This window comes from Gymnoscopelus braueri (genome assembly GCF_963280865.1).
Source record: "Gymnoscopelus braueri genome assembly, chromosome: 3".
In the NCBI taxonomy this organism is placed as follows: domain Eukaryota; kingdom Metazoa; phylum Chordata; class Actinopteri; order Myctophiformes; family Myctophidae; genus Gymnoscopelus; species Gymnoscopelus braueri.
The window spans coordinates 39,380,967-39,408,337 of NC_137612.1; the positions used below are offsets into that span (position 1 = coordinate 39,380,967).

A 27,371-nucleotide genomic window follows, 5' to 3' on the forward strand; every position below is an offset into this window, starting at 1 on the left:
GTAATCATTGCTACAGACAGAGCGTTTGTTCGGTCACAGGGGTCTCTCCAGCTCTTTAGTAAACAGAATATAGTACATTTTCAGGTAGGTGACAACATTTAAGCCAATCAGGAGAGAGCACTGAAAATGCATTTTCTGTTTAATAAAGAGCTGGAGAGACATGGGAGACTCCTTATATGGACAGGACACTCTATAGTAACTAGTACTATCAGAACATAGACCCATTTTGCAATAATTTGAATAAGTGCAAATCACTTACCCTACCTTTTAAGATTTAAATGATTCTATAACATTAATAATGTTTTTTTTTTAAACCTTGAAAATGCTGTTTTCATGGTGATGATCCCAATAAATAAATTGTAGCATACTAAGTTCCATGGATCCAAGCCGGAACAGAATTGATTGATTCATCATTCAAATAAACAGGGTTGCCTATTCACTGGCCTATCACTGAAGATATTTTAAAGCAGGCAGTATGAATTAATCTTTTTTCTTGTTTTTTCTTATAGGCCTATGCATAGACTATTTGGTTTTTAAAAAATGATAAATTATGTTAAAAAGCAAACAGACCTACTTAATACTGATCCAGCAAATCAATGTCAGAATTCCCTTTCTTTTTTTGTGGAATTAACATAGTTTGTGATGTTTGATTTTGTGTGAGGAAAGAAAACAGATTAATTTGTTTACTTTATTGCTTGTTCCATAATTCCGTCTGGATACAAAAGAGCGGAAATGACTTTTGATTTAATCTTTGTGAATTATTTAAAAGAAGAACACTGCAATAAACGACAAATTAAATTACAGAGTTGTCCATTCATTCCGTCAGTCTGTACCATAGGTCTGTACCATAGAGTTAAAAATAGGTCTGTACGTGTCTTTCCTTTTTTTTGGTACGTGTCTTTCCTACATTACCCAGAGTGCCTTTGGGTTGACGTCAATCACGTGACAGTATGTCAACAGGAGTGGGCACCGCTGTCGAGAACAGCGTTGCCATGTCCGCTTATTATAAGCGACTTTGGGCTTCTTTTTCTGTAAAGTCGCTTTTGGTAGTAATATTGGTAGTTGCGGGGTGCGTTTTTGGGGGCTTGTTTCTAGTGTTGTTGCTTATTTGGCCTTAATTAGTATTTAAACTAGTGATTCTCAAATATTTCCATGTCATGGACCCCCAAATGTAGTATGTGTCGCCTAACCTAACCCCCATCTGAAAATGTTTTGTGCCAGATGTGTTATTCCACATTTTATTTCAAGAGGTTTTGAAAATAGCAGATCTACAAGCTCACAACACTTCGCATCACGACGCGTTGTGAGCTTGTAGATTGTTTCAAGTGTTCATTCATGTGGCCTAGTGGAAAGACTGGTGAGGCGAGGTTACATGTGGCCTAGTCGCTTATTTTTGGGCTAGTTTTCATAGACCCGGTTGCTTATTTCTGTCCAAATCTGGCAACACTGATCGAGAACAACCAGCTGGACGTACGCGATGCTCCAACAACTGCAAATTATCCACCATATTCCACCTTTTACACCTTCCTTTGACACGTTGAGAGAACCGTCGCGTCGGAGCCGAATCTCTTTGCTTGCGGGAGAAGTTCCCAAGTAGCTGTGACAAACAATGGAAGCTGCTAAAGGCTAGGTTGAACATTTATTAGCCAACGCTAGCTAGCTTAGCCTGTTAGCATCGATTATAGGTGGTCGCAGAGATAGCCTGACGGTAAATACAACACAGATGTTCTCCTCACGGTAGTAGTAGACATTTAACAATACATGTTATTTGTAACGCACTTTATATTTGACAAAGTGCTACATTGTATGAAAAAAAGATTTAGAAACGAAGTAAAAATAATAATAAAAACAATGAAATGATTTTATTTTTGTTTTGTGTATAAACGGACCTGTTTCCCCCGGACAAATTAACTTGACAAAGCAGGCGTGTGTTATTATTTATCATGTCAACATGGCTCAGTGAAAGAAGCATGCATGGCTCCATGCTACCTATGCTGATGATGGTGTACTCGTCTCTCCGGCGGCTAGCAGCAGCTCACTGCAGAGCTCAGGATGTTCCTGCAGCGCAGCAGCAGTAGGAGAACCACGATTCATTTTATAACAGCTGCTGCTTCGTCTGCATCAAAGTGTTCAAGCTACTCTACATGTTGTCATTGCTCCGTGTCAGGACTGTGTCGCCCTGTTGACCCGAACACCCGAGGCGTCACGGTCATGTAGCTGTTTGTTTTTGATCCCCAACATCCTTCTTTGGAGTGGCATGCCTGCTGCTCCCTCTTAAATGCGTTTTAAAGAGAGATCCAAGTCTCAGTCATGGATGTTTGGTTGTTGTGGGAATTGTTCAGAGAATGAGTCTTGCGTTTGCAAGCAGGAGGATGTTGTTATCGGTTACTCTGAAGACTGTCCTGCTTAATGGATCGATCACCAGCTGATCCAACACAGCGGCAGGAGGACTGACTGACCCCCAAACATCTGTGTCCAGCAACACAAACAACGCACATCATCAACTTCACCTATTTAACCTTCATCCACTTGTTGTAATTCCACAACAAGGCAACAGTGACCCCTCCGCCTCCACCCACCCCCATCATGTCTGTGAGCGGGTTGACTGGGAACGGTGGGCCTGGGTCAGTAGGAGCGGGTCTGCCCGCGGTGTTCCCCACCAACATGTCGACCACCGCCGACCCCAACCGCGGCTGCAAGAACGGCGCCCTGATGAACTCGTTTGGGATCTTCCTCCAGGGACTGCTCGCCGTCGTGGCCTTCAGTACACTGATGTGTGAGTATAGCAGTGGAGCCAGCCAGAACCGGTATATCGGTCTGGCCGATATACCGGTATATCTGACATTAGTTTCGGCAATTATGCAGCTGACATTGTTTCCCAATTTGTAAGTTAAAAAAAAGAACAGATCTTCAAGTTAATCATGTGTTGTGTTGAGACCTGCTGTGAGCTCGTAGATAATTGTCTATTTTCTAAAAACTTTAATCAAATCAATGTTTTTCAAATGGATTAGAATTTCACTTTCTCACATAATTGCACATGTTGATAAAATATATTGGTCAAAGCATCAGTGGCTGGGCATTCTACTCAAAGATCTGGCATCGATCGGGCTGTATGATTGACTACTGTACATGCCTTCCGTACACTGATGTGTGAGTACTGTACATGCCTTCTGTGTACACTGATGTGTGAGTACTGTAGTGTACATGCCTTCTGTACACTGATGTGTGAGTACTGTAGTGTACATGCCAACAGTACACTCACAGAACACACTTAAGTGCGTGTGAATACATGCCGGCTTCAGTACACTGATGTTATTAAATGCCTGTACACTGACATGTGAGTACATGCTATCAGTACACTGATGTGTGATTACATGCGTTCTATACACTGACATCGTTGCTGTCGGGCAGAAACCTCTTATCTCCATATTGTAACCTTTTAAGTGTTTTTTTGTAAATGAATGCCCTACTTGATCACACTTCAGCATCATAAGTAGCAGATCCACAAGCTCGAAACACGGCACTAAGCGATGTCGATCTGCTACCTTTGCTACTTTGGAATTTCAATCCTGAAGTGAGAAGTAACAGTTTTGGACATATGAGGTTTCCACACAACAGAGACGACATACTTAAGTTTCAGTACACTCATGTCAGGGGGGAGCCAGCCTACTGTCCTATTATCAGACACTTAAGTGCTGACTCAGACAAAGTGGACAATGATCCAATCACAGCTCTTGGTTTATCAATAATGCCAGTGCATGCAATATTGATCTCATTTGGGGAAGGCCCTGTCGTCCTTTTCGAATATTCATCGTGTCCCTTTTCAGGTTAAAATGCAGTTATGTATCCCAACCCATAGACAATTGAGTGTTTGTGGCACCCCTAAACTGATTTGCCCTTGCAATTACACAATTTGTGTATATCATGCTCTTTAGCATTAGTGAATCATAACACTCGAACTAATAGAGCAACTTTCCATTGTCAAGCCAGTGTTTTTGGCACTGCACATACGCTCAGTGTTGTCTGGTGGTCCAGCCTTCAGTGTCACAGTTAAGAGTTAGAGCGTAGCCTCCCAGCAGCACGGAATGTTCAGCTTTTCAATGCTGGGGCTGCCGCCCGAGGCCAGGCAGCTCTCTCTCTCTCTCAGCAGAAGAGGAGTGGGGCCTCTGTCTGACTGTGCCTGCATCTCATATCCCAACATAACCGCATGCAGGCCGGGGTGTGTCTGTTTGTCTTCACAATTCAGCCATTCGACAGGAAAACAGAGGTCACAGTTCGCCGCATACACAAGAACTCAGAAAGCCCTTTGGTTAATGTGTATTTAGAGTCTATAGACACACCACACCAGTCTGGCTTTCAGCCAGAGGCAACCCAGTGCCATTTTTGACACGTGGCCACTAATGATGCCGTCGTTTTGTCACATACAGAGTTTATGCAAGGGAAATTGGATCATTGTAAAAACATAGGCATCACAGCTTTTACACAGAATATACTGTTAAGTCATCAGTGTCTGGCCGGTGTTGGAGAAGTAAGGAACAAGGAAGCGAAGTCATTAGTCATAAGAAAAAGAAGCGCTTCTCTCATCCTACTGGCATCTCTGTGTCATAGAAGTTTGACATGGTGGAAAACAAGCCACTATTGTCAAGCACAAATAGCTGGCTATGCTGCCTTCTGAGAGGAGGCTTCTTCTCACAACTCTCGCCACATTCTCTCACACACAGAGATTCATTAAAAAGAAGGAACAAAAAGTCCATAACTCACATACCCCAGAGAAGCCCTCACATTGACAGGAGCTGTGGGTTTTGAATACTCTACCAAGCCACTTAAGCACTAATTAAAAAATTGCGAAAATAGCCAATCCACAAGCTCACAACTTGCAAAGCTCACAACACAGAAATAATGTGAATGTTTTTTTTTTTTTTAAGATTCGCCCTCAATGACATGCACCAAAATAGGGAAACCAGTTTGACAGCGGTTAAGTAGAAGCCACACGATGCACCATTTACAGGCACTCAACGTGCAAGATTCAGAGCACTGATATGGCAGTCAGGGCAAAATGGTAGATTAGGTTCATATTCTATATGGATTCTGTATTCATACGTTTCTAGGCTAGCCCCATAGAATACCATACACAAAGAATATGGACTCACTTTTCCATTCCACATTTTCCAATTGCTTAGCTTGTCAGATTCAGATTCTCTGCATTTCTGCTGTGCTGCTTAAAATGGTGTATTATGTTACCAGCAGGGGTATCACTATCAAATTCATCGTTCGATGCTGTCGGGCAGAAACCGCCTATCTCCATATTTCGACTTTTCTCGTATTTTCGTCTATTTATGCCCTACTTTGTCGTTAAAGAGTGTCAAGCAAATGTTGTGAAAATAGCAGTTAAACTATACAAGCTCACATTGAAATGCATTGTGAGCTTGTAGATTTTCACTATTTCTGACAAATTTCGTTCCGTTTCCTGAAAAGTTACTGTTTTGGACATACAAGGTCTTTACACCGCCGACAGCTATCAAGATTGTTCTTTATTTTTATCAGCAGTGTCAGAGTTCCTCATCTGCTAGCTTTGCGCTTTCTCTTAGACCAAATAACACGTTACCCTTGCTCCAGTCTCACCCTCAGTCATACATTTTTACGTCATAATTATCTCATTGACTCAAATACCTCGAACAAAATTTTAACAAGATGACCTAAGGACATTGGTCGTCATGACTCATGTCTGACTTGTGAATGTATTTGCATGACAGTTTAACGACTCAAATGGGGAAGTCAAACAAGAAGTCAGACCTCATTTACCATCCCTGTGATATTATCATAATACCGGCCTTGTTCTTAAACAGGGCAGGAAATGAAGTTCACCACCACAGTGTATCAGAGCTGCTATTAAAAACACTGTTCGAATGCAGAACAGGCCTGTTGACAGCTCCCTTGAGCCCTGTGATATAAACTAATGAATCATGGGGAGGGGGGGGGGTTCTGTTTGATAATTGTTTGTGTGTGTGTGCGCAACTGCAGATGTGTGTGTGTGGCACGCTTGCACTGACTGCATGATACGCAGTCAATCAATCTTCACTCTTGAGGCTAAATGAAGGCTAATATAGATGCTCCTCATGTCAACACTTTCCCCATTTGAATCCTAATGCGGTCAAAGAATGCGTTAAGCCTTTACAGTAACACATAAGATTAAGAATGCATTAAGCCTTACAGTAACACTGTCTGTCTGTCTGTCTGCTCTGCAGTGAAACGCTTCAGGGAGCCCAAGCATGAGCGGAGGGCCTGGAAGATCTGGTGAGTAAGGCAGCAACTGCACACATATCATTCCAGATGTGTGCAGTGGGGGGGTTGCAATTAAATATTGTCGCTGCCAGGCAGAAACGCTCTGATATATTTTAACTTTTTTCGTACATTTACGCCCTACTTGTTCACACTACAGTGTCACACAGCATTTTGATATTTTTTAATTTGAATCCTGAAAAGTAACAGTTTTGGACATATGAAGTTTCCACCCGACAGAGATGATATCCTGTTTATTCTTTTACCTTTCCTAAAAAAACTTATAAAAAAAATAAAATGCAAAAGGTGCTATTTTCACTTTTTTTTATAGAACTTAGGTGATTAATTCATCATTTATTTTTGGATTAAGTTTGGATCCCGGTCAGAAAGACAAAAAAATATTTTTTTGGGTCTCGAGCTGAAAAAGCTTGGGGACCCTGTCCCTGCATCAGATGATTAAATCCCTGCATAATTTTCTCATCCACTGTTCCATCCACAGGTTCCTGGACACATCCAAACAGGCCATAGGGATGCTGTTCATCCACTTTGCCAACGTCTTCCTGTCTGATCTCACAGAGGAAGACCCCTGCTCACTGTGAGTTCCATTAGAAAATGAATAAAATAAAGTAAAACTGACCGTCCCCTCACGCATTAGAAGGGAGTAAGGGACGCGTTGTGTGTTTTCAATGAGTAACTTGGTTAACGTGGAGTTTGAAATGGAGTCAGCTTGTATAGGAGGGAAGGGGGGTGGCTCCCTGTTTGCTTCAGAATTGATTTTAAGTCAGATTCTATTATATGTTTTTAAATCACTGAATGGCACTGAAGAGTGAGAGGGAAGATGTATAAGACATTAGTGAGACCAGCCATGGTGTACGGCTTGGAAAACGGCGGCACTGGCGGAAACACAGGAGGCAGAGCTGGAGGTGGCAGAATCAGGATGCTACGATTCTCATTAGGAAGTGACAAGGATTGACAGGATCAGAAATGACTAGATTAGAGGATCAGCCCAGGTTAGAAGGTTTGGGGATAAGACAAGAGAGGCAAGGTTGAGATGGTTTGGACATGTGCAGAGGAGAGATGAGGGGTACAATGGGAGAGGGATGCTGAAGATGGAGCTACCAGGCAAGAGGAGAAGAGGAAGGCCAAAGAGGATGTTTGTGGATTTGGTAATGTCCTGAAGGCATGGGGGTGTCATGCCCTGGATTGTTCTGTAGGTCATCACCAGTTGTTAATCTGACACATCATTAACTTTAATACCTGGATTCAGTCAGTGCTGAATCCTAACCAGTAGACTTAGCAGGGAATAGTGCCGTGTAAAACTACGATACCCGTTGATCTCTCTCTCTCTCCCTTCTTCTAGATACCTCATCAACTTCCTGTTGGACGCGTCTCTGGGCATGCTGCTGATCTATGCCGGGGTGAGAGCGGTCAGCGCCATTGTAGAGTGGAAACAGTGGGAGTCTCTACGCTTTGGAGAATATGGTGAGAGAGAAGAAGAAGAACATTGTTTTAATGTATTCGTTTGTTTGAATGAGACTGTATTAACCCATTAACTTAAGACCTGAGGCCGATTCTACAAATACCTTCTATATCGTAATAGTTGTTAAACTTTTTTCGTGCCAAGGAACCTCAAATTGATATGTTTTTGGCCGCGGATCGCCATCTGAAAACGTTTTGTGCCAGAACCCCCAGAAGAGAAGATTTATGTAAAAGAAAATAATCAAAAGTTTCCAAAAAAAAGCAGATGTACAGTACAAGCTCGCAGCACGGCATGGAGTGAAGCACTTTGAGCTTGTACATCTGCTATTTTTGAACATAAATGGATAAAGTGGTTAAATGATTGTGACGCTATATTAACAAATTTTGCTGGGGACCCCCTGGTACCCCCCCAAGGACCCCTGGGGGTCCCGGGACCCCACTTTGAGAACCACTGTATCAATGACCAATACATAAAATGCTCTGTAACTACATAGGATTTAACAAGAGATTGCAATTTCCATCCTTTGTCTCAACATAAAAAAACGAATAACATACAAAAACAGAGCCTACAGTTGTACATCATTTACAATCAACACCATAAGTAATTACCAAATGAAAATACAAAACATGGTTACAAGCTAAAAAAAAGGATGTAAATTGAGTCCGAGACCATGCAGTCTTATTATACATGGTTGCAGGATTGGCGCTCCAGTAACCAATTTTTTATACCAAGTTTAAAAGCAGCAAAAGTTGGACAGTCTGGAATGGTAGCTGGTAGATAGGGCTGTCACCATTATGACATTTTAATTAATTGTCGCTCAAATAATTGCGATTAACGATTTAATTGTGTTGAACATTGGAACACTATGAATAGAAATCATGTTTCTGTTTGACTTTTAAGCTTTGTAAACATAAGTAGCACAGGGCAGATATGACAAATAACTTTATATGAATTGTGGAAATAGACTATCTACAAGCTGAAAACACGACAAAAACGCTATTTCCACTATTTTTGAAAATGTTTAGAAAATATATGAAAGATTCTCAACATGGAAGTGATTATGACAATAATGCAAACAATAATTGTGATTATCTCAAACAATTACGATTAGGCGATTATGTAATAATTGTGACGGGCCTACTGGTAGACTGTTCCCAGAGGTGGAAAAACAACTCAAATTTTTTACGTAAGTAAAAGTATCAATACATCAATGTAGAAATAGTCCGTAATTCAAAATTTACTAGAGTAAAGGTACTCACTATGCAGAATGTCCCGTTTCACAAGTTTTCAAAATTTGAAAACTTGTGAAACGGGACATTCTGCATAATGAGTGAATGTTGAATGTTCAACCCCCAAAATACTCACAGAAACTTACAAACAGAGCCATGTTCACAATCTAATTGTAACCATTTAATGACTATAAAACGGCTTTCTGATGGAAAGCCGTTTTACATTTACAACATTTTACAACATTCAAACTGTGTTAATATGGAAAAAAAATTCAAACACAAAAAATACAAATCTACAGTAACTTATTTCCCCATTTTCGGCCGTTTTGCAACTCGCGACTTCTGTACCAAACCACTGTAAGCGGTCACAAATGTATAAAATCTTTTGAAAATGGCAGATCTACAAGCTCACAACGCGTCGCACCATGCCGCGTTGTGATTTTGTAGACTTTGTAGATAATAAAAAGTAACTAGTAACTAAAGTTTTCAAATAATTGTTGTGGAGTAAAAGTATAATATTTTCCTCTGAGATGTAGTGGAGTAGAAGTAAAAGTACTGAAAATTGGAAATACTCAAAATTGGACTTAAGTATAGTACTTAGTTACTTTACACCACTGTTCCACAACGAACTTCCCTGCACTGACAGACCATAAGCGTCCTCCACTTGCTGTTACCCATAACGTCCAGTGGAGGGCAGTAGCTGCCACCACACCACTGACTGCAGCAGTGCTGCAATACCATGTCCTGCACCGTTTGTGTACTTGTAACTACGTTTAAAACAATTGCCTTGTTTCCTTTATACAGGGGAGCCAGTGCAGTGCACGGCGTGGGCAGGTCAGTGTGCTCTCTACATCCTCATCATGATGTTTGAGAAGATCCTCATCATTCTGGTTCTCCTCATTCCCCAGTGGAAGCAGGTCAGCAGCAACACTAGTAAAGGACAATGTCTGCTGTGTTTGTTTTTTAGACGTAATTCATCACTGTCAAAGCAGGGAGACATGCTATAAATACATCAAAATATGAACAAACATGAAACGCTACTTTTATAACTCTTGTCAAAGATATGTTATTGCTGCGTTTTTTTAATGCATGTTAAAGCACAGTATGAATGTTTGGAACAATCTAGTTGGAAATTAGTCCCAGGAGAAACGATTAAATTATGAACAAATGTCTGATTTATTAACCGCACAACTATGTTTATGTTTAATGTTAGCTGATGTTTTAATACATATAGACGTAAAATTAAACACATTAAGGCCTTAAAGCTCACAACACGTGACCTTGTAGATTGGCTATTCTCGCTATTCATCATACATAGGACAAAGTACAAGTTTATTAAGGGAGGGGGTTAGCGTTTCCTTTTGTCTTGATTTATTTTTATTGTCAGATTGTTCATGTGCTTGATTGTACGGGCAAAGAAGCATATGAAATAAAATAGAAGTCATTGACTCAAACATGATCAAAAGCTAATGAAAAGAACTAAGTCTTGAGTAGAGATTTGTAAACCTTGATAGGCTAGCACTTTTTGGGGGGCAAAATATGTTTATTGATTTTAATAAACATACAAAATATAGACTGATAACTTCTGATTGGGAGCCACCAAAAGCAACTTGTCAGCAGACCTCAGTGCTCTGTCTGGGGTATAAAGGTGCGCAAGTTCTGTGAGACATAAGGGGGGCCAGCCTGTGTAGAGATTTAAAAACAAATAAAAGGACCTTCAAATGAATTCTAAAATTGACAGGGAGCCAATGGAGCGCAGCTAAAACACTAGTTATATGGTCACGCTTTTTTGTGCCAGCTGTAGGCTTTGTGTCTGTTGAATTGTGGGTGTGTTAAACTGACCCAAAGTAACTATGTATATCGTCACAAGCACAACGTGTCGCTTTGCGCCGCGTTTCGAGCTTGTAGATCTGACTGCTACTTTTGATGCTTTTGTGTTGATGCTGTAGTATGATCAAGTAGGGCATTAATTTGCGCAAAAAAAAAAAACACAAAAAGTTTGAATATGGAGATAGGAGGCCTGACAGCAACGATATGTGTGTGTGTGTGTGTGTGTGTGTGTGTGTGTGTGTGCGCGTGTGTGTGTGTGTGTGTGTGTGTGTGTGTCACAGCTGGCTCTCCCTATAGAGAATCCTCATCTGGAACTGGCCATCGTTATGCTCATCGTTCCATTCTTCGTTAACGTAAGAGTCTTCTTTTCCTTTTGTGTGTTTCTATCTTTTGGCAATGTTTGCTACATTAGAAATTACATTTCTGACACTGACAGGAAACTGAGGTCAGTAAGAATTCAAACTCTGGTCCTCACGACTCACAAGGAGCAGGCAGTACAGCCAGTCTCTGTATTCTGTGGAGACTAATGTGGGTGGGGCACTTTGCCTAGTCTCTGGTGAAATAGTGTTCAAACCTCCTGTATTTGCACTGTATTACCTCAGGTACTTACCTCACTGGATACATATGCTGTGTGTACATAATGTAGATATATTGTTGATTTTATTGATCTCTCTTCTCCTTGCCCCCCCCCCTAGTTTTATTTCATCTGAAATGGTTTAGTTGACTAAATATCATAATATTTGACTAAATCTACAGTTGATTTAGTCGACTAAAAAGATCGGCTATTTTGGAGAGCAACACAACACAACCAAGCATAAAATGTCTTGGTTCTACTGGATCTCTTCTCTACTAGTCCATCTTAGTCTAGTTTTTATTTGTTGACGAAATTCTCAATACTGTATATTTAGTTATAGTTTTAGTCATCATAGCTTAGTTTTCATTTAGTTTTTGTTTAATTTTCGTGTGTGAAAAAAAGGTAGTCGACGAACATTTTTCGTCATAGTTAAAAGTTATAATCGACAAAATTAACACTGATTCCAACTTAATGTGTCTTTGCAGGCCCTGATGTTCTGGGTGGTGGACAACTTTCTAATGAAGAAACACAGGAAAAAAGACAAGCTGGAGGAGCGGGAAGAAGACGCCCGGGGGAACAGCAAAGTGCGCTACAGGCGTGCCCTCTCCCACGACGACTCTGAATCTGAGGTGAGTGTTTAGCAGGAGACTCCAGAATTTTTACCTTGTCTCCTTCTTGGCTCCTGAATTGAACTGCACCCTGAAATTCTACAGATTTTTGGGCAACTCATACTCAACAAAAGTGAGCATGCACATGGCTGTTACCCACCCAGAATACAGGAAATTACATCGACTGTGTCAAAAAGTTTATGGGGGAGGACCCCCAGACCCACCGCCAAACTTGTCCCACCCACATTCATTTCACCTTACAACGTTCATGTCTGTGTGTCAGAAGCTTGTCTTTACTAATGTTAATCCACCTTTTATCTTTTCATTTCAACAGTTTTGTTTGGCTGAGCTTTTTACAGTTTAGTTTAGTTTTTTTTCGTATTAACATTTATGTAATGTTTCTTTCTATCAATGAAGAAACTTATTTTTTCAATATCACTTTATTGGCAACGTGCAGCAGCGGCTCTGATGCCAAGGGGGCGTTGCCAAGTTACAGCGATCCGGTGGGAAAGGGCCGGGGTCAGGGTTTTTTCACAGTTTAATGTTGCCAGGTATGGTTTAGAGTGGTAAAACAGGCCAGAAGTTACCAACACACTTGGCCTGAGCTGCACTCTCGTTTACACGCCTACAGGTTGAAACGAGCATGTTTAAAGGTTGGAACATTACAGTCTTTCAAAAGAAAGATCTGAGAAAAAAGCAAATCAGCAGCGTGGCCCCCGCTGCTCTCTGTTTACACTCTGGTTGTTATCTGTGACAGTCACTGGACTGTGTTCACTCTTCCTGTTCTCTCCTGTCTGCATTGAGTATTGACTAACCATCTGGCAGAAAGAAAGAAAATACAAACACAGGCTGTTCATCACTCTAGCTAATGACCACAGCCAGTCACTTTAACAGGCCTATAAAAGCAGCAGAGTTCCGTTCTCCTACTAATACCAACACATGAAGTCACACTTTTCATCCTAAATGAATATAGTGCATTATGTAGATAAATCCTAGGTTAATACATTTTGTATATGGAACAGGAAATTCTACATTACAGGAGAAGTTCACTCACTTGATGACCGGCAGAGTCTCCGGTCGGAGACTCAAAGAGTCTCCTTCTGAATCTCCTACTGACAAATGACCCGGTCATCAAATGATTGGCTTAAAAGCAAAGCTTAAAGGCAAAAGAAAAACATCCATGAATTCAAGGCTTCATGGGGTGTGTAATTGATATAAAATTGTCATTGTTTGGGTGAACTACTCCTTTAAGCAATAACTGTAACTTTGATTGATTGATTGAATACTTTGTTAGTCAGAAATGTAAACAGCATGTGGTACAGTCAGACATTAAGGCTAAAAGGATAACACAAAAAAGTCCTGGGGACTTGTTTCCATTGTGGTCCTATGTTTTTAATTTGACTCATGTTGCTCACATTTAAAACAACAGACACGTTAAAAAAGAGTCAAAGGCATTAAAAACAAAAAAGGAGAGAGAAAGCAGCAATAAAATAAGGAAAAACAACATGGGTAAAAAAGTGCTAATGCATTCAAAATGCAATATAGGTACAGTGCTATTCAAAAGTGCTATATCATCTCTGTCAGGTGGAAACCTCATAGGATTAGAATTCAAAAGTAGCAGATCTACAAGCACAAGTTTCGAGCTTGTGGATCTGCTACTTTTGATGCGTTTGTGTGACGCTGTAGTATGATCATGCAGGGCGTTAATTTACGATTAAACAAAAAAGTTTTGAATACGGAGAGGGGTTCTGCCCGACAGTAACGATATGTTGGTTTTGTGTTGGGGCCGGTATATGGCGAGTGTTCAGTGTTTCTGAAGGTTTGAGGGAAGAAACTGTTGCACAGCCTTTTGGTGCTTTGCCCGGATGTTCTTGAACCACCTGATTGAATTAGTACATTTCAGGGTCATCGTCATACATTTGGCAGACACTGACAAAGAGAACTAGCTAGATAGTAGTGATGAGCGGGCCGAACCGTAACCCGCGGGTCCCGCGGGCCAACCCGCGGCGCGGGTGGTGGAGTCAGGATTTCAGAGGCAATTATGCGGGCTGCGGGTGAGCGGGTCAGCCGCTCTCACACGCAACAAAAAAAACAAAAAAACATGCTTGTTTATTTAGCCCATGACAATGTTGTGCTACTGTAGACATTTAAAGCAACTTTGGGTACTTAAAAGAGCGCTATATAAATCTGAGATATTATGACTATCACTACTAGATAGGCAGGTGGGTCTACGCTCTGGGCTCCAACACTGAAAACATAACACATGAAGTCATAGCCCGTCTCTCTTCAATTGTGTAGTAGGGTCATTTATTAACCCATTCAAACCGGAAACGCATCTATGTAGCTTGTAGATGTGTTATTTTTGATGTGTGCAAATCTTTGAATATATATTTTAAAGCAAACATTTGTAACTCAAATCTTTGCTTCTGGGGGGGTCCCTGGAACTAAATATTTTGAGATGGGATTCCGTGGCCAAATACATATCATTTTGGGGGTCCTTGAAATGAAAAAGTTTGAAAACCACTGCAGCAACATGAGTGTTTCATAAAACTCTTATGATTTAGAAGACATTTGTAGAATCGGCTTAAGGTCTTAATGGGTTAATGTCATGCTGCCAATACTTGGACACTTAGGTTAAAGGGCAAGACCACGTTGGTAGAGGTTTGGGTTGTGTAGTTACCTTGCCATGATCTAACTCCAAAGGTGGACAAGAAATCAAAAATAATTGCTCATTGATTAGAAATTGATAATTCAAAATATGCTCATTAACTTACATTGTACGGTGAAACAGCTCTCAAAATAACTCTTTTAGCACATAAACAAGCGTAAACAAAGTTGATTCAGGCAATATAGAACATCACCAAACCCAGTACTGTTTTTTATTTATTTATGAAAAGCAATTATTTTTATGGCAAGGTAACTACACAACCGAAACCTCTACCAAAGTGGTCTTGCCCTTTAAACCTTCACTTACATCTGTAATCATCACCATCCTGCTTCAAAATTACTCTCATTATTGTAATAATGTGAGTTCAAACATGACACTCTTAAATTAATGAATGGTTGCTCTATTTTTACCAGCTACGCTCATCCATATTGGATGTTATTGTCTCCAAAATTCCATGCAACAAGATTCAGACGACACCTTGCAATTGGCCCTGAGCTCATCTGTTGTTGACAAAAGAGTTGGTCACACACAGGACGTCAGTACTCATCTAAGCCTCCATATCGCCGCTGTCGGGCAGAAACCTCTTATCTCCATATTTTAACTTTTTGTGTTTTTTCGTAAATTAACGCCCTACTTGATCATACTACAGCAGCTAAAGTATCAGATCTGCTACTTGTACTATTTTTAAATTTTAATCCTGAAAAGGATTTGAAAGCTCTCAAAAGTTTTTCAAATTCATCAAGATTTTTGCAATTTTTTTTGTTTGTTGTACAAAAATAACGGTGGGAACATTGACAAACGGTCTAGGACTCTTCCAAAATCAGGTTCAGCATTGTCCGTCATCTGTCGCGTTCTATTCATCATCGCTTTTCTCTGTCTGTCTCAGATCCTTTTCTCTGCAGACGATGAGATGGACGAGTCGGACGAGGATGATATCCGTCGGCTCACTGGCTTGAAGACTGTGAAGAAGAAGAAACACCGTATGGGGATTCCTGTTTGACCAACTATCCTGGTCTAAAACCTGCACTGGTAGCCCCCCCACCCACCCACCCACACACACACACACACACACACACACACACCCTATATCTCTCAGCCGTAGGAATTGACTTGGCGTTTTTAAAGTCCACATTTGTCTCTCAATGTTGAGAGATGTTTGTGTGTGGAGTGGGGTGGGGTGAGAAGATGTGGACTTGGAATATAGGATTGAGCCCATCGGACGCCCTTTACTGAAGACAGGACTTCTGCATGTTTGTCTCTAAACTGCAATTTGAGAAACAGGGAAACGGGTTCTTCTGCAGTTAAAGCACATGTACTCTACCATGGATCGCTTATGGAGCTTATAATTGGCTCACCCTCGCTCTTTAGCGACGCATAAGGATCCCATCATGTATGACCATTATATTGTTAAGTCATTTATGTAAGTATTATAGGGAAAAATCTGTTAACACTGGTTTAATCGGCTCTGTGCATAACTTAGTCCCAGTTTTCAGAAGGTGGCTCTTCCAGTTTTGACTGATTTGATTTGATACTTTATTAACACGATTATTAACTCATTGAGTGCCAATGACGTCTTTTGACGGCCGTTTTCAGTGGACCATTAGTGCCAATGACGTCTTTTGACGTCACAAACATTTTTTTATTTGTTTAAAAAAAAAAAAATCAAAAGATTTTCAAAAAGTTAATGCTCCATCCACTTCAATGTTAAAAAAAAAACGGAGAAAAAAATCTAATTTTTCCTACCATTGTAAACACTGTATTTCTGAGTGAGACATGCCACTTTCAAACATTAGACAACAATGTCAACGAGGTCACAATGACCTCGTTGACATTTGTGAAACCACACCTGAAGCACCTCAGTGATTAGCAACCACCAGGGGATCAATCACACTGAAGACAAACACTCTGTGACCAATTGAAAAGGTAAAATAATAGCCTAATCCTGGCACAGGAATCAACAAGCTTGAAATAAGCCTGGCACTGAATGAGTTAACAGTACAGGTGGCACAGTCAAAGGTAATGCTGAAAAGATAACACAAAAAGCCCCAGGGGTTTCCATTGTGGACCATTGATTTTACCGCAATGGAACATTTTTCATTTCCCCATAGCTTCCAATTAAAGTTCTCAGTACCGCGACTGATTTCAGTCATTTGGATTCCATAAAAGTCAACATGTCTTCTATGGAAGCGTGTCATGCACCGAAATTAGGCTATCTACAAGCTTACAATGCGTTGTAAGCGTGTAGATAGCCTGTTTTGAGCTTGTATATCTGCTGTTTCCACTATTTTTGAAAATGTTTGAAAATATATGAACATTTTTCAACATGGAAATAATTGCGGTTATCTCAAATAATAGCGATTAGGTCATAATTGTGGCAGGTCTAGGTGTGACACCTAATGTCAACTGGGACTGCAGTTGCGCACAGAGCCCATTATGTATTGGTAAGATTTCACGGGGTCAAGCACAGTGGTCCAGGAGTGCGACGGTGGAACAACTGTGAACGGCCTGACAGAGGCAATCCATGAGAAAACCTCTCTGTCATCCTGTTTTGATATATTTGATAATGAAGTGGCCACCCAAAAAGTGATTGTGTAATATGCCTCATGTAGATTCCTTATTATAACCTACTATGTCTTAAACATTTCTTTTTCGTGTGTAGACTTAACCACGTAGCGTGCGGGAGAGTATTACCATGATTTATACTTGGTTGCGTGCCGCGTCGTGTACCGGAAATAGCCGATCTACGCGTTGTGAGCTTGTTGATCGGCTATTTTTGCGTATGAAACTACAGCACACAACTAGGTATAAATCAGCCTTACTGTATGTTTCATTGATGTTATCCTAACTTTTTCCAACTCTACCTGTTACACAATATAGTGCAGTATATCTTGTATGTATGTAATGCTGGTCATGTGAAAGTGTCTTGTTGTGACTGTACTGGGAGTCAAAGCAGCAGCACTCGTTGATGACGATGGGAATCTTCATCATTCTACTAGGGATGGGACGATAATCGTTATCGTTTATCGTGATAAAAAAAAACACTTGCAATAATCGTATCGCAGAGATTTTAATTTATCGTGAAATTGGGATGAATTCGCTTTAACCCTCTATACTTGATCAAAACGGACCTGTAAAGAGCGCATTTGGTATGCTCTTCTCTACACACACTACACAAATCAATTCGCCAAAAATAGCTGATCTACAAGCTCACAACACGTTGCAAGCTTATAGATCTGTTATTTTTGGTGAACGTTCCTGCCCAGAATAGGGATGCTAGGGGTCAACAAAAACTGGCATTATAAGTTTTAAGCATATTTTGATTATCGCGATAATATCGTTGATTGCAATTATTTTTGCCACAATAATCATGACATGTAATTTTCATATCGTCCCATCCCTACATTCTACTGGTACTGACCTTTGACCATTCGTTCACCTACTGTAGCCACTGTTGTCCCTGGGAAGGCAAGAGGTCTCTGTCTAACTGTTATACTGACATTTTATCGGATCCTATGTTTACTTTATGTATTCAGTGCGTGTGATTCTAATTCTCGATTATTTATATTTTCTTTATTTTATTTTCACTTTTAAGCAGTTTTTTGGGGGGGCCAAAAAGGGTGACAATGCCTCCTCTGGAAGTGTTCTTCAGTCATTCTCACAGGCCAGACAAAGCAGAGGCTGTTGTTCTTATTTCAACAACCTCCCACACACACACCTTGCACATTTTCATCCATTCAAGCTCTGTCAATGTTGTCATTTTTGTGTTTGTGCAATGTATTTTTTTTTTTTTGGGGGGGGGGTTTTGAGGGGGTGATTTTGTCCTTATTGTTCCGTTTGCTCTTTTGTTCCGATGATGTGCCTGAGTGGATATTTTACTCCTGTCTATCTGGCTGTTTAACCAGAAGCTCCAATCTTCAGACATTACGCAGCATTCAGCAGGTTCTGATGTTGAGTAGTCTCGCGTAGCCAGACAACTATTCCACAATCTCTGAATGCTATATAGAGTCTGGAAGTACACCTCCTGAATGCTTTATACAGTCTGGAAGTACACCTCCTGAATGCTTTATACAGTCTGGAACTACACCTCCTGAATGCTATAGAGTCTGGAAGTACACCTCTTGAATGCTATATACAGTCTGGAAGTACACCTCCCGAAATCGGAGAACAGAAGCCGTCATCTGTTTGTCATTTCTGTTAACGGATAAGCAGCAAGCTATATTTGCTTCGATTATTATGATTTATATGAGGCCAAATTTGCCCGACTGTGAAGACGAAACGGAAGTGGGGAGGACGCGTCACATCCGCTTCATCGCTTGGTCATTTTCAGAGCTTCAGACTGTATGACGGAAGCATTTGAATATTGTCGGAGGCAACAGTCTGGCTCGCGAGACTAGATGTTGAGCATTTGGGAGAAGCACAGACCTCTAGACTGTTAGTGACTGTGGATCAGATGTAGGAGAGAATGGTGTGTGTGCGTGTGTCTACGTGTGTGAATGCGTGTGTGCCTGTTTTTTCAACTTGTCCTTTTAAAAGTGCAGGGAGGGGGACGCAAACTATGACTGTGATGATCATGGTGCCTGTAATGATTTGAATGTTGCGTTCTTGGTGATTTCTTAAGGACAAAGTGATATGCAGCTTCAAGGAATGAGGGTAGAGCGTCATGAACGGTTTTATGGTTAACCCACAGCTCAACCAGGACAAAGAGGGCTTTTAAGTATTTCACAAAAGCAAAACAAATACATAAGGTTGATTATTAAAATAACTGACAAACAATGAGACATACATTATTATCATATATGCTTTTGCAATAAAGTATATCAAATGTGAGTTTTAAGTAGCAGGCTGATTCTTTCAACAAAATAAAAAATGTTGTGATTTTCTTTGTGTGAGTTTACGTACGTTTAAGGATTGGTATGTACTTCTGGTATAATATGTAGAAGTAAGCACGTACTAAAGAACATGCAGACAAGGGGAGAAAATAGTTAAGACTTGGGTACAGGAGTACAGAAGCACTATAGGCGTTTGCACTCAGAGTTTTCCCACCTAGAATAATGATGAGGGCTCCTGAAATGGCTTGACTGCACAGTACATAAAACATATACAAAAACACATACAGTATAGTCACAGCCATAGACATGTTTTATGTACTCATAAGTCTGTCTTGTAAAAAAACATTTAAACCTGACTCATTATGTACAGTACATGTAATCACTTATTAGTACATGACCTCAGTGTTGTAAACCGACCAACACAACCATATCATTTCTCAGACTGGTTTATCTTTTTGTATTTTCTTTTCCTGGTACATATGTTTATGGTTCACATAAACATAATGCTTAATGATTACAAAAGCTACTTGTGGTGTTTTAAGTATAGACAAGACTGAATAACACCACGGTTCCTTTAAGGCTCCTCATGCAGGTAGTTAAGTGAGTGTAATTTCCCTGTTACCTACGTCAACACGTTCTCATCATACACAGAGCAGATACATTCTGCTTTGTGCCTGAAGGGCTTACTTTTGTAGTACACACATACGTACACGCACGCACGCGCGCACACGCACACACACAAGCACACTGTGGTGCCATAGAACAGTGGTTCTCAAACTTTTTTGGCTCAGGGCATCCCTGTAAAACACGTTTGCATCCACGGCACCCCTGGATTACATTGTTACTTTTTAGCACTGTACATTTATGTCATATTATGGAATGTAAATGTGTAAATCTTTCCCCCTAAGATACAGTGGCCCTCATTTATGAACGGAGCGTATAAACCGGCTTATATTTTTCCATATATTCGGCCGTACACCAACGTCGAAGTCACATTTATCAACGAATCCTACACAGCCAATCCTAGCGTACATTGGGTCTGAGTCTTGATAAATGTCACGGCTGAAACCGAGCGTCATTTAAATAACACGCCCTTAAATATTCTCGAAACGCCCTGATTTTACAACATGGAGAACCAGAATACGACCAAATAAAGCATGGGAAGCCATGCTTTATCTCGCCTCGCCTCGCTGCCTGTCAAGTCACACGCACACGCCTCTCTCTCTCTCACACACACATACACACACACGCCCAACTGTGTCTTTCATGTAATCCGTAGCGGTACAATCTTTGTCACGTAGGCTTGTAGCCTACATGAATGACATATTATGATACCAATCACATCGCCATGAATGAGGTTTGTATATTAATGTATTTAACCCATACCGAGCAGTGCACAAGCAGTCATGTAGGATATTCCCCGTGAGACTCGGACGGGCGGCAGTGATCACGTGCTGAGATTCGATCTACATAACTCTATGACATAACTCCATAACATAGGACAAGCTACTGTAAGTTTGTAGACCTCACTGTCCATGAAAAGTTGGTCGGGGCTCCCGACTCGCAGATCTGCTATTTTGAAAATAGCAGATCTACAAGCTCACAACGCGTCGGGATAGCACCTGTTGTGAGCCAGATCTGCAAGCTTAAAGGAGAAGTTCACCCAAAAGAAATCTTATTTTCTATCAATTACACACCCCATGAAGCCTTGATTTCATGGATTTATTTTTGTTTTTGTGGCATTCCTAAGACAATAATTTGATGACCGTGTGTATTTCCGGTAGGAGACACAAATAATCTACTTTGTGTCTCCTACCGGATACATTAGCTGGTAGGAGACGGGAATCAAATTATTAGCTTAGGAATGCGACAAAAACAAAAAAGAATCCATGGATTCAAGGCTTCATAGGGTGTGCAATTGATAGAAAATAAGTAATTTTTTGGGTGAACTCCTCCTTTAACCGAATGACTGTTAAAGCAGTTTGTTTAAATTACTTTATAAAATATTATATTTTCACAGGGATTATTTATTAGTGTAACAGATTAAAAGTAACTTTAGTTTAACCACTTGAACCCCATCATCCCTATTCTGGGGGTAAACATTCACCAAAAACAACAGATCAAACATTATCAAAGTATTCTGCAGCACCCCTGGACTTGTGTCATGGCACCCACTTTGAGAAACCCTGTCATAGAGTCCTATTACAGTATATACATTGATGTGTACGCATCATCCTGAGTCATCATCTATACTAAGTACTCTGCTACACGCAGGGTTCGTCCTGGTTATATTTTAGGAGCATGGTTCAAGAATTTACTTTAAAATGATACTGACATGCAACCTTTGGCACCCTGGCATTTTGAAAAGTGCAGGTCAGTAATGGAGCATTTGGTGTGTACTGCTGAATGTGTGCTATTTTAACGTACCTGGGTGAATTTGCAACATTTATAATAGAACCTCTGCACTGATTGTGGATTGGAATGCCATTATTTGTGACTTCCAGGATGAGCATTTTAGTGGATAAAGATTATGATGTGACATGAGTCGACCAATATGTTATATCACCTATCATGTCAATGTCTCATGTTTTGGCAGGTTCATTTGCAGTGGTGGAAAGTAACTAAGTACTTTTACTTCTACTCCACTACATCTCAGAGGCAGATATTGTACTTTTACTCCACTACAAGTATTTGAAAACTTTAGTTAGTTACTTATAGTCAATCTGGGATCCCATTCGGTTAAAAAAAAAGTTTTTGCCTCTCGGGGCACGACCTCCTTTTTTGTGTTGAAACAGGAACTTTGTTTGGCCCCTCCCCTTTCTTAGTCCACTTCCTCCCGGGTGCTTCAGTTTATTCATGGTTTATTTCTACTAACAACAACATTACAACAACATTACATTATGTTTAAGGCAGTGGTGCTGACAGATTCTGCTGTGAGCGGAATCTGTTTTGAGAGATTACTAGTTAGTTTTAAGATCTTCATTGGTAATGCAAAACCCCTATTCTATACTTCAGCTATTCAAAAATAGCATATCTTCAAGCTCTGCACTGCGATGCGATGTATTGAAATTCGTGGGGAAAAAATCGCAAATTTTTAAATATATTTTTAAAAAAAACTTTTTTGCTACACTAAGAACATTTTGCTGGCAATACTTTTGTACTTTTACTCAAGCAAAATGTGGATACAGGACTTTGACTTCTAACAGAGTATTTCTATATTGTGGAGTAGTTCTTCCACCACTGGTCATTCGGTGGGGGGAGTCAGACTTAGCCAAGCGGCCTGCCAAAACACTGACAAATGTAATACTTTTTACAAGATCCCAAAAAGAATCCAAGCCATGGGAGGGGGTTTCCTTAATCCCTATCACTAGACCACCATATAGATGTGAGTCAGTGGCAGTCATTCATAGTCTACTAACTGTGTGCTATCATGTTTCCTTGTTGTGTGGCATCCTGCATTATCAGCTGTTGGCTTGTAAGCCCATCAGAAATAAGGTAAGACGTTATTCCCATGCCTCACTTCACGTCACACACCTAATAATACATGCTGACAACACATAGAGTAGGACAGAGGGTAGGGGGGGGTGGGGGTCCGACTGACTCACTGATACGAACTACGAGTATGGGGGTCTGGACCAAGGCTATATAATGGTCAGGCTGCTTTGGACCCTGAGTAGAGGACCAGAATAACAAGCCACGCTATCACACAGATAAGAGTGTTTCTGGGATTAACCACACACCAAACCCCACCATGTCACAGGTAAGTGAATTCATTACGGAAGGTTTTTAGTTTAACCACTTAAACCCTATGTGGTTTACCGGAGTCCCTCAGGGCTCTATACAAGTCTTTTCTGTTTTCCGTTATTGTGGGGTAAAGCTTTCGCTGAAAATAGAAGATCGACAAGCTATTTTCTGTTCAAAGCTTTCCCCACAACACATATGTTGGGGTTTAAGTGGTCAATAGTATTCACCCATAACCATTGTCGTGTGGAACAACAGAACAGAACTCTGCTGTTCTCAATGTGAGACTAAACATCTGAAAAGTGAAACTTTTTTAACAATACCTATACCAGTATCGGAAAAGCTGCCGATACTGCCTAAAATGCTGCTACACGCGAGTATGCCAGTCCATGCCATTCCGATACCGTAATTTATCACAGGATATTTCATTTACAGTACATTTTTGGATGCTTCAGTTGATGTTGCACGACTGTTTTATACTCTTAGTATACTATTTACACAATTATTTTTACTAACTTGTTGCTGCACTTTAACAATTATTAACAGAATTTTGATTTATTCCTAGATCAGTGGTTCTCAAACCTTTTAATTTCAAGGACCCCCGTAACTCTGAGAGTGTACAAATGGAATTGCACACTCTCAGAGTTACAGACCTGTAAGGGTCCATTTGGAACCCCCTCAAGGAGCCCAGAGAGGATCCCTCCCTGGACCCAACTTTGAGAGCCACTCTCCTAGATTATTTTTAAATTACACACTGGTGTAGGATCGGTACTCAGCAGCGACCGATACACAAGTTATCGGTCCCGGGAAGGAAAAAAATTGTATTGGTACATCTCTAACTTTAACCTCCCTCCATTAGCCTGGAGAGGTGAAGAAGAAGAAGCGTCCAGTGGTGAATCCAGAGGAGCTGAAGGGAGCCCGCAGTAAGCTTGGACTGAAGGGCGAGCCCAAGAGTAAGACCTATGAGGTCATGGTGGAGTGTGGTGAGTAAAACCCAAAGACACAGACATAATGTCATGCCATGTTGTAGCCTAGTAGTGTCTCTATCTGTGAGGGCATTTCCTTTCTATAATTCAGTGGTTCCCAAACATTTTAGCTCAAGACCCCAAAAAGAAATTAGACATTTGCCTGGGACCCCAAACTTTATTTTACTTTTTTAATCTTTTGAAATAATATATAATATATATTATTTCAAAAGATTAAAAAAGTAAAATAAAGCATATATTTAATCCATAAAAATTGGTCCGCGACCCAAACATGGGTCCCGACCCACTGTTTGGAAAACAGTGCTATAAATGATATCACACACTTGACAGTGTTTTTTTTTAATGCCCCTGGAGACAAGACCCCAGCAGCAGTGTGTTTGACACTGCATCAGAAAGAGGTTCATGGTGCTGTGTGTGTGTGTGTGTGTGTGTGTGTGTGTGTGTGTGTGTGTGTGTGTGTGTGTGTGTGTGTGTGTGTGTGTGTGTGTGTGTGTGTGTGTGTGTGTGTGTGTGTGTGTGTGTGTGTGTGTGTGTGTGTGTGTTTTTAACACTGACCTGTGACCACTTATCAAGGAGATGGCACAAGCATCAGTGCTGCCAGATTTTGTGAGAGAAATAAGCAACTAGCCCAATCACAAGCCCAAAGTCGCTTATAATAAACGGACATGGCAACACTGCCGGGCATGTGGAGGATTAGAAGGTTATCTGTAGCATGTCCTCTTGTTTAGGGCCAGATTGCACAGGAGTTGTCGGGTGAGTTTCCGTTCCTTTTATAGGGAAGAGGGCAGATAACAGCTGTCGTTGAATAATAATCCTACCCCTCTTACAATTCGGTGACATTTTTTGTTTGTTTGTTTTTTAACCATAACAAAAATAACTTCGCGGCGGTGAGAAGTGACCAATGAGAAGATCCTATTTAAAACTTTCAGTGACAGCCACGCCCCCAAATACCCGTATGTGTGCCTCATAGTGATGACAAACTTTGTTTTGTTTCATTTTAACTAAGTCTTCTACTATTTCACATAATGACGTTCCATTTTAGCTCTGTTTCCTCGTTGGGCCCAATGACCCTCTGTATTTGCTAGTAACGTAACTGTCGTCCGGCATGTTTCCGTGAAAATAAGAAATCAAAGCACCTTGTGCCAGTTTCATTGGGAGTACTAGTTGAAAGATTGAAAGATCTTTCTATCTCAACGGGCAGATTTTAGTTTTATTTATAGGCTACAGTATAGGATTATCGTATATTATATAGCATGAGTTTTAGTGGACAATCTCATGTGTGCCTAATAAAGAATTAAACTTAATTGGCTACTTTAATAAGCCATACTCAATTAACTATATATATATATATATATATATATATATATATATATATATATATATATATATATATATATATATATATACGGTACATACATACCGGTAAAACATAATTTTTTTTTTTTTTTTTATGTACGGTAATTTTGTCCCAGCAAAAGTAGATAACATAGCATCACAATCATCTTAACCACTTTATCCATTTATACGTTGGCTATTCAAAAATAGCAGATCTACAAGCTCAAAGCACATCACTTTGTGCCGCGACGCGAGCTTGCATCTATGCTATTTTTGAAAATATTTGAAAAATATAAAAAATTATGAATTATTTAGATTTTTTTAAACATAAATCTTCTCATCTGGGGGTCGTTGGCACAAAAACCTTTCAGATGGGCGGTCCGCGGCCAAATATGTATATACATTTGGGGGTCCTTGACATGAAAAAGTTAGGGTACCACAATACTTACACCACTGTTCCGAATCCTAAGCACTATAGTTTTTCTACCAGGGGAATTTAATTGTACTGCAACTGGTGATATGACATCTGGTTCTGGAGTCGTGGAGTTCATGCCCTTTGGTTGAAGCATCTGTCTGTTTGTTCCTTCTGTTCAGAGCGCATGGGGAAGGTGGCACCATCTGTATTCAGCAATGCAAGATCAGGAGGAGAGACGGTGTTAGAAAGCAAGCCTTCTGCCCAGGCCCCTGGAGCCAGTGTTTTTGGCAAGTAGACACAACACGCAAGAACCCGGATGGCCAGCAGCACGCACACACACACGGCGAAGAACTGAAGAAGTTTGATTTCTGCGTGTGCGTAACGCACATACACTGTATAACGTGAATGGTAAAATGTCTGTATTGTGCCATAAACAGCTTTCTTCAAGAGGAACTGGAGTTAAAAACTAATCCAGTGCACATTTGTGCAATATTGATGCAGATGCAGCAGATACACTCATCAATATTGCACTTTGCACAGTATATCTCTAATGAACATACTCATTAGTATGACTGTGGCTGCTGTATTGTAGATATACTTATGTTAAAGTGCATTATTTTTAATTGTTTTTTTCAATGTTGACAATATTGGATACTTTAGTCTTACTTTTTGATATTTGTACATGAAAATTTACTTCTCTATGACCACTGTGACTAAATAAAAAGATTGTTTGGCATGGCAATATTTTCAGTTTTTTGTTTAGTTTTTTCGTTTTTATTTGTGTTAGTGAATTTATTTATTATAGGATCATTACGATAGCCTAGTGTTCATTGCAGGCAAAAGTGATACTTTAAATAGTGCGTAGGCACGGGTTGTGATCAAATTAAATATTTCACGGCACATTTTAGTGAATATAGAAGTGTTTCTAATGGTAAAAGCAAACATGCACTCATGTTATGACTGTCGTTTGCATCCAGCCAACCAGACATGCTGCTCTGAACACACAAAGCCCTCATTGCTCTACACAGTCTACTGCAGGGGTTTTAAACTGGTGGTCTGTGGACCGCTGGTGGTCCGTGAAGGTATTGCATGTGGTCCCTGACCATGCATTTAGTAATGTAGGAAAGTGAAGATTTTTAAGTTGAAAAACGTGTGCACTAAATGATCTGGTAAATCCGCCGGATCCCATTGGTTCACCGATCTGTGCTCCCGCCCCTGCGCCCCTCCTCCTCCCAAATGAGCAGCATTGAGAGCCCTGACGTCACAACATTTGGAGCGACGCCCACTGCACTCTGGTTGGTTGGGGAAATCACCCACTTCCTATTCCAGGAACGTCAACAGGCTGGTCCAGGCTCTTATTTTTGAGCAAAACACGAGGGAAATAAAAGCCTGGAGAT

The 27,371-nt window shown here is 40.5% G+C and overlaps 2 protein-coding genes and 1 long non-coding RNA gene across 3 annotated transcripts; 2 read left to right on the plus strand and 1 right to left on the minus strand.

The window, feature by feature from the left end:
* Positions 1–1,450: 1,450 nt before the first annotated feature.
* stimate (STIM activating enhance) lies at positions 1,451–19,495 on the plus strand. Its single transcript, XM_080421673.1, has 9 exons — positions 1,451–2,776; positions 6,246–6,294; positions 6,779–6,874; positions 7,640–7,761; positions 9,793–9,905; positions 11,100–11,171; positions 11,878–12,021; positions 15,555–16,228; positions 16,670–19,495. The coding sequence occupies exons 1-8, from the start codon at positions 2,587–2,589 to the stop codon at positions 15,666–15,668; spliced, it is 900 nt and encodes a 299-aa protein (XP_080277799.1). The 5' UTR covers positions 1,451–2,586; the 3' UTR covers positions 15,669–16,228; positions 16,670–19,495.
* On the minus strand, positions 18,463–19,756 carry LOC308080010. Its single transcript, XR_013932662.1, has 2 exons — positions 18,817–19,756; positions 18,463–18,752 (listed from the first exon to the last, which is right to left on the minus strand). It is a non-coding gene; the product is annotated as an uncharacterized lncRNA (long non-coding RNA).
* A 3,362-nt stretch (positions 19,757–23,118) lies between these two features.
* Positions 23,119–26,716, plus strand: mustn1b (musculoskeletal, embryonic nuclear protein 1b). The gene is made up of 3 exons (XM_080421684.1): positions 23,119–23,257; positions 24,098–24,221; positions 26,154–26,716. Exons 1-3 carry the CDS (start codon positions 23,249–23,251, stop codon positions 26,267–26,269), a joined length of 249 nt encoding a protein of 82 aa, XP_080277810.1. The 5' UTR covers positions 23,119–23,248; the 3' UTR covers positions 26,270–26,716.
* Positions 26,717–27,371: the final 655 nt, after the last annotated feature.